The sequence below is a fragment of the Lagopus muta genome, chromosome 1 (assembly GCF_023343835.1).
Source record: "Lagopus muta isolate bLagMut1 chromosome 1, bLagMut1 primary, whole genome shotgun sequence".
Classification (NCBI taxonomy): domain Eukaryota; kingdom Metazoa; phylum Chordata; class Aves; order Galliformes; family Phasianidae; genus Lagopus; species Lagopus muta.
This window is the reverse complement of record NC_064433.1, coordinates 21,663,483-21,671,072: the sequence shown is the minus strand read 5'-3', so window position 1 is coordinate 21,671,072 and position 7,590 is coordinate 21,663,483. Positions and strand designations below refer to the sequence as shown.

The following is a 7,590-nucleotide window of genomic DNA, read 5'->3' as shown; positions in this document are numbered from 1 at the left end:
AAGCTGAAAACTGCCTGAACTACTAGGCTCAAAGGGTTCTGATCAGTGCCAGAATGTCCAGCTGGAGACCTCACTCTTGCAATATACACAAAAGTTTTAGTCAGCATCCAGTACTGTTTAACATCTTCATTAAATATCTGGGTGATGTGCCCACTTCATGGTGCCTCCTGTATTTTCCTCCATGCTCTTATATGCTTTAGATACTCTATGGCCTAATGATGAGGTTGCTGCCATAGCCAATCTCCACCAGTTTTATAATTCAGTATGATGTCATATGGTATGGAAAATCCCTTTGGCCAGTTTGGGTCAGCTGTTTTGGTTCTGCCCCCTCCCAGCTCCTTGCATATCTCCAGTCCCCTCACTTGCAGGACAGTGAAAAGCTAAAACATTCTTCTCTTTGTGCAGTGCCACTCAGCAACAACTAAAATATTGGTGTTATTAACACTGTTTTTCTCCTAAAGCCAAAACATAGCATCATACCAGATACTATGAAGAAATAAAATCTATCCCAGCTGAAACCAAGACAACCACCACTGCTACCATTATGTTCTTGACTAAAATTAAGTGTGACTGCTCACTGCGTATGCATGCGTGACCTCAGGTTTCCTAATGCATTAAGTTCCTGGGCACACTTGGCCTTTTGGACACTTAATCTGTAAATGTGAACCAGCCTCAGGAAAAATATAGATAGCCATATGCCAAGATGATACACAGCTTTTGAATCTGTTTAAGAACTTCTGGACAGAAGATAGAGTGCCTTTCATATTTCAGATACCTCACTGAATTAAATGAGTTTATATGGATTGTTTTCTTTGATGTGTGCCAACATTCTGGTTCCAATTTTGTGTCATCTTGGATCTTTCCTTAAGAGCTCTGTAAAATTAATCAATTGGGACCTAAAACTGTTTTGAGACAGATGAGAAGTATTACTTATAGGTTACTGTTGATTAAAAGAAGACATTGTGAGAACGCTCATGTTTACAGACATCAGTCACAGCCACAATCAGAACTACTATCGAGCATATTCATTCCAATCCATGACTCATTGGGTGCCACTTCACTGACAATTTTGAATCTGTTCTTATGAAGCTTATTTCTTCTATGATTATACTTTGTGCTTTTCCTTCAAGAGAGTTTTACTCAAAGATAACAATATATTCAAAACCAAAAATAGTGTTTGTTTCACAGTTAGAAAAGAAAGATTTATCACCTCTTATTTATCTTTTTTTTTTCTTCCCCTCTTTTTTTTCTGCATTAGGTCTTAGAAATTGTTGAGAAGTTTCCTGCAGTCAGAAATGGTAGAGAGAGTCACATAAAGGACACGTCCATTCTGCACCTCAGAAATACTGCTTAATGGCTTTAACCTGAAGAACATTATTGTATGGTACAGCTTCTAACAGACTACCAAACTTCTCAGCAACCCAGAGAACATTTAATTTTTGTCTGATCACAATCACCTAATGCCACTGCAGATGCTACAATGGAAACTCTAAGACAAATACAAAATGTTGGTATCTGTGTTACTTGTACATATCCCATAGCCTCTGGCATGGTGTTCACCATTCTTCTAGTTTCTTGCTGCTCATCTATGAACATGAGAGCTCGTCCACTTCTTTCTAATTCACCTTTCCTTTCCATCTGGAATGCTCCTACAGAACTTTGTACTGAAAGGACTGGAGTGCAGCTGGACATGTCATTTTTTTCTCTCATTGGAAGCACACTGAAGACATCCATTGGGCAAAACATCACTCTATTCTATCCAGACAGGCTTGGTTACTACCCATACAAAAATGAAGTCACAGGAGAAGCATTCAATGGAGGACTCCCTCAACTTGCGCTGCTGGAAAATCATTTAAAAAAAGCCAGAGAGGATATCCAGTTCTATATTCCTTCAGATGAACAGTTTGGATTGGCTGTCATTGACTGGGAAAATTGGAGACCTGTGTGGATAAGGAATTGGGGATCAAAAGACATTTACAGGCAGGAATCTATTGAACTGGTTCAGCAGAGAGATGTAAGTCTATCAGAAGCTGAAGCCAGGACTATAGCTAAAAAGGAATTTGAAGCTGCAGCAAGATCTCTTATGTTGGAATCTTTAAAACTGGGCATAGCAATGAAGCCAAATCGTCTTTGGGGATACTACCTTTACCCAGACTGTTATAACTATGATTACAAACAAAATCCACATAATTATACAGGAACCTGTTTAGATATTGAAATAGCAAGAAATAATGAGCTTAACTGGTTGTGGGAGAAGAGCACAGCACTTTATCCATCTGTCTATCTAGAAACAGCCTTAAGGTCTTCCAGAAATGCCCAACTCTTTGTTCGCAACAGAGTTCAAGAAGCCATCAGAGTTTCCTATGTCTCTAATTCTACTCATCCCCTTCCAGTTTTTGTATATACACGACCAGTATTCACAGATCTCTATGAGGAATACCTCTCTCAGGTGAGTGGAGCTACGCCTTCAGTACTTCAAACTTAAATGGAAAGAAATTATCGCAGGATGCTTATTTAGAGAAGATATCAATTTGTATCAGAAGTATATAAAAAAAAATCTACCAACTACATTTGAGCAAACTGAACAGAAAGAAGTCTATTTTCAATCCTACCTCATATTTATCAACTTATGTTTTACTCTCTGAGCAGTCCTCACCTGCAGCAAAATATTAACATCTAGAGAGCATATTACAGTACATTAATCCAGAAGGAAGAATAACCTTTTCCAAAGAGAATTAATAAAACGGGGCTGGCCTAACATCTACTTCTTAACAGAAAAAAACAATAAAAGAGAGTTTTTCTCTTTGTTTTACAATAAGCGTTTCCTTCTCCTCGCTTTTCTCTTTGGTAAATATGAGGTGTATCCCTCCTGATTTTGTTAGAGGAGGCGGAGGTACCTATGGGTGACTATTGTAAGATCTTATACTTTCATACCTCTCCCATTCCTCAGCCTCCAGTTGAAAAATGAGAGGTCATTCAACCATCACTTCTTTGTCCAAAATGTTCACTTTTTTCTTCTTTTGGAATTCTGAAGTACATATTAAACTAAATAATTCCTGTTGCAGAAATTCTTAAGTGGTAAATCACCATTTTTCCACTCCCAGTTATCTGATTTTTATGATGATATAATCTAATTAGTTTCTGGAATTGAAGAACTTTCTTGCTTGTTTAGGACTTGAAATACTGATGCAAAAAAATCAGTTTGTAAAAACCAAAATAAGGACAGAAGACTGCTTTGAATTCTTTCTTTGGTTGATGGGTTTTAAGGCTAGTGAAGAAATTCTGTCCTTAGGTACACTATGCTAGCTTCCTGAATATCATTTCAGCAAATCACGGGTTTGCCAAGGTTAGAATCTGACTAAGTTCTCATCATCTTATTACAGTTCTGGCTACTTTTTTCTGAATATTCTTCATTTACCTGTACTATCTTACATACCACCAAACTGATGAATCTCCTCCAGGGCACAGGGAGGGGGAGGTTAGTAACTATCTGGTAACTATAACTGTGTCCAAATACTGGACAGAGCACTACTGAGCATGGCTCCCAGCTCTGTGCATACCTGTGAGGAGCAGGAGGTTCTGTCAGTTCTCCTGGGTTCCTGGTTACTCTCTTTAAATCCTCCAACACTCACATATTGCCTTCTCATATTGTGCCTCTCACAAAGATTTTTTTTCCCCCTGTTCTTTTTCTGTCTATAGCCCTCTCCCATTCCAGATGGGCTTAAATGCTTTATTAGGACTGGGCTAATAGCTGACCCTTAGAAAGAGAAGTGAACAGAAACAAATTTCCCTGATCAATCTCTGTAAAAGGTCAGAGGCATTCTCTTGAGAAAAGAGATTCCTGTTGGTGAAAGCTCTGCTCTTGCTACTTTTCTGCTCCAGCACTTTCTGAGAACTGAAATTAAATTCAATTTAAAAAGATCATACATCTGTGCTTTCTAGCTTGCACTTCAGGCAGCATTACTGAAACTGGCTCCCACCAGCTCCAAGCAGTCAGAAAACAATATAGCGGAATAAAAATTAAAATGGTTAGTGGGGTATATGGGCTTTCTACCATATACATAGGTTGCTCCAAAAGCAATGCTTTCTGTTTATTTCCATGGAAGCCGCAACAGCTGTAAAGAGCACAATAACACTATTTGGTAGACCAAATTCTTAGCTACAAAACATTATTTTTTCAACATAATCACCACCAGTATTTGTGCATTTACTCCAGCAATGAATAAGAGCCTGCATGCTGAGCTCATAAATACATGCACCAGCAGAGGTGACCCACTGTCACTGTTGCCACTGCTGAAACACACCACCCTCCACCTCACTGTGCTCACATCCACTGTTTGGTCTCCATAAATGCTTAGCAAGCATCAGTGAATGTCAGTGGGTACAATTTTTTTCTGTGTGGGGAAATTCAGTGACACACCTTTGCTTCACATGCACTTCAGTGTCAGACAGCACTTTGTCAGACTGCCCGTCTGCTGCCATCTGTCACACAGCAACAACATCTAATGGAATATTATTGGGAAGGTGCAAGCTCTGCTGCCATACCACCAGCATCTGCCTCTGATATCATGGGCCACCATAATAAAGTAAGAGGCATTACTTTCAGAGCAGAACCTTGTATAAACTGGAAACAGTTGCCAATATTTTCCAGTACTGCCTGCTCAACTCCATCCCAGAACAAAACAGTGTTATTGTGAGCAGAATGTTTGCATAGTGTATAATTGCTAGCTGTCTTCAGAGTAGTTATTTTGGCTATGTAATTTACTACATGGATTTTATCTTCAGCCTGTATGTTATAGCTTACATACACTGGTATGATTCTTTCCTCATTTATTCTCAGGATGACCTGGTAAATACCATTGGCGAGTCTGCTGCACTGGGTGCTTCTGGAATTGTGATTTGGGGTGATATGAATTTAACACAAAGTAAGGTATGCGAGGTTAGTTATTATGTGGTATTTTTAAAGAGCAATAAAGTGAAAAGGATACAGAAAAGGATTACAATTATTTACATCATATCTTCTACTTTAAAAGCGATGACTTCATATTGCAGCAGATCTACTGTCTTCACTAACCAAAAAACAAGCCCATCTGAGGCTAATGAAGATTGCCACTGACTACTAGAATAAGGCTTCAATTTTTTGTACTTTTTGTGTTCTAAGATGTCAAGCAAAATTTTCTAGGCAGGCTTTTCATCTAAAAGAAAAACAAACAACTGCATATACCTCAGATTCACTGAAACGATGTCTATCAGTGTAAATATTAGCTTTATCTGTCTACTGATGTGTGGTATTAGACAAATGCCCTAAGAGCATACAGCTTCAGAAACAAACAGTTCCCCAAACCTCTTGTTTGACAAGCATATACAGCATACATGCCAACTTCATGGTCAATTAGATGTTCTCTTAGTATACATTTAATTTGACCATACTCCCAAAATCCTTTCCATTCAAAAATGCAATGAGAGCTCCCCATTCCTGCAGCCCAGCTATTCAGAAGAAAACTGAAGATTATCACAAGGTGAATTAACAGAAAAAATATTTGCTTAGGCTGAAGGACTGTTTTGTGAGTTGGTTTTATTGTTTATTTTTCCCTCAAGATATTCAAAACACATAAAAAGGAACATTGATCCTTCATACAGCTTTTTAAAATGCATCTGATTCAAAAGGCAACTGGGAATCTCACACAGATAAAATGAAAGCTTAAAGTCATCTACTATCTTCTAGAAGTGCTTTTAGTAATATCTCCAATAACCACCTAAGATAAATTTATTGTGATCCTTGGATTATACAGCAACTTCTCTGATAAATCTGCTTCTAGAAACCAGTTACAACTGTTTTTAAAACCTCAGGAAAAACATTTACTCATATCCACTACAGTACTCTTACTATAAAGACAGCATTCTAATAGTTCCTGTACTAAACTTTTCAGATATGATGCTCTTTTTACAGAACACCTGTAGGACTCTGGACAACTACCTTAGGAAGACTTTGACTCCTTACCTCATCAACGTCACAATGGCAGCCAGAATCTGCAGCCAGGTAGTATGCCAAGACTCTGGTGCCTGTGCACGGAAAAAATGGAATTCCAATGACTATCTTCACTTGAATCCAGAGAATATTGCCATTCAAATGACAAAGGATGGAAAATACACTCTGCAAGGGCAACCAGCATTTCAGGATCTGAAGACATTCGTAGAAAAATTTGACTGCCACTGTTATGCAGGGCACAGCTGTGAACCCAGGGTCGATATCAATGACATCCATTACCTTCGTGCGTGTATTTCAGAAGAAATTTGCATTCAGATATCCTCAAATTCATTTTCTAATATAGACTCTTCTAAAGAAAAGAACCTATCTAACAGAACTGTATTTCCACTTGCCTCTCAGAGTAAGGTGACATTATCTACACATCCTGAAATAGGTGATTTCCAGCCTGCCACTGGAAGTAATATACTGCATTTAACAACTGCAGAATATAACACTGTCACAGCAGCCACTAGATATGATGTAGAAGCAAATGATACTTGTAGTTTTGGTAGTTCTACATCCTATAGGATAAATATATTTAATCTTTTTTTTTTAATTCTAATTCTGAGAACCTTAATATAAATGACTTAAAGAAGTGTGAATATTTTTTTCTTGGCTGTGTTTAATTTGCACAGAAAAATAATTCCTAAAAGGTGTAGAACAGCTGCAACTCTGCGGTCTTATCTGTATCAGGTAACCTCTTCTATTCCTTGTGTAACACTTCAGGTTGAATGTAATTCTTCAGTTTAGTTCTATAAACTACTATTTGTGCCAAAAATATACTGGTCTGTATACACTGATTATACCTGCTGAAATGATAACTCAGCATGAGGAACACTTTTAACACTTTTTTTGTTTTGTTTTTTAATAGTTGACATTTTTAACAGTTGCATTTGAAGAACACATTTGTGAATAGTACCACTTTGTATACTTCAAGTTAAGTCAGCTAAATCCATCTTAACCTGGATTTTATTCTCAACAGTTAATGCTCTGTGTTCATTCCCTCTCAACACTAGCTATTAAAAATATTTGGCTTAACTTCATATTGTGGATCTTTGCAACATAAGGTTTCTATGATGAAGGTACCCACCACCCCAATTTTTTTTTTTAAAAAAACTTTTTACAATATCTGCAAGCACACTGTGGTTCATCTTTAAATTGAATATACTCCTAACTCTTCAAAAGTTAAGGTAAATATTGACTTCTAACTAATGCAACTTCATTATGTAAAATTGGAGCTGTAGCAGTTAATCTTTCCTTCTTTCTTCTCCTCGTCTTCTGCCAAGCTCTCTCCTTTTTTTCTTATTGGCTCTCAGTTGTTTTGCCTGGCCAATACTCAAAACTCATCAGATCTGCTTCCTCAGTCCTTAATGGCACAGGTTATTAGTCCTGGTTTCTCTGGTCAGCAAGCCCTGGAAAGTGCATGTGACTGTCTCTGTGCCATGTGGACAGCAGCCTGAGTGCATAGGACATTTTCTACACTGATTTATTTCTTATTCAGTCTATTTCGTGGAAAACAGTTTGCTCCTTATGAAAACTGAACAGTGGCAGATGTGATGCTG

General features: G+C 37.8%; 1 protein-coding gene across 1 annotated transcript; it reads left to right on the top strand.

The window, feature by feature from the left end:
• Nucleotides 1-1,480: 1,480 nt before the first annotated feature.
• Nucleotides 1,481-6,887, top strand: SPAM1 (sperm adhesion molecule 1). Its single transcript, XM_048939577.1, has 3 exons — nucleotides 1,481-2,449; nucleotides 4,841-4,930; nucleotides 5,951-6,887. The coding sequence occupies exons 1-3, from the start codon at nucleotides 1,481-1,483 to the stop codon at nucleotides 6,608-6,610; spliced, it is 1,719 nt and encodes a 572-aa protein (XP_048795534.1). The 3' UTR covers nucleotides 6,611-6,887.
• Nucleotides 6,888-7,590: the final 703 nt, after the last annotated feature.

What these genes read in the sequence shown, in the direction of transcription:
- SPAM1 (XM_048939577.1), top strand. Translation starts at nt 1,481, where the DNA reads ATGGAAACTCTAAGACAAATACAAAATGTTGGTATCTGTGTTACTTGT. An exon ending in ATGAGGAATACCTCTCTCAG is followed by an intron (nt 2,450 to 4,840) that starts GTGAGTGGAGCT and finishes ATTTATTCTCAG; the next exon opens with GATGACCTGGTAAATACCAT. An exon ending in TGAATTTAACACAAAGTAAG is followed by an intron (nt 4,931 to 5,950) that starts GTATGCGAGGTT and finishes CTCTTTTTACAG; the next exon opens with AACACCTGTAGGACTCTGGA.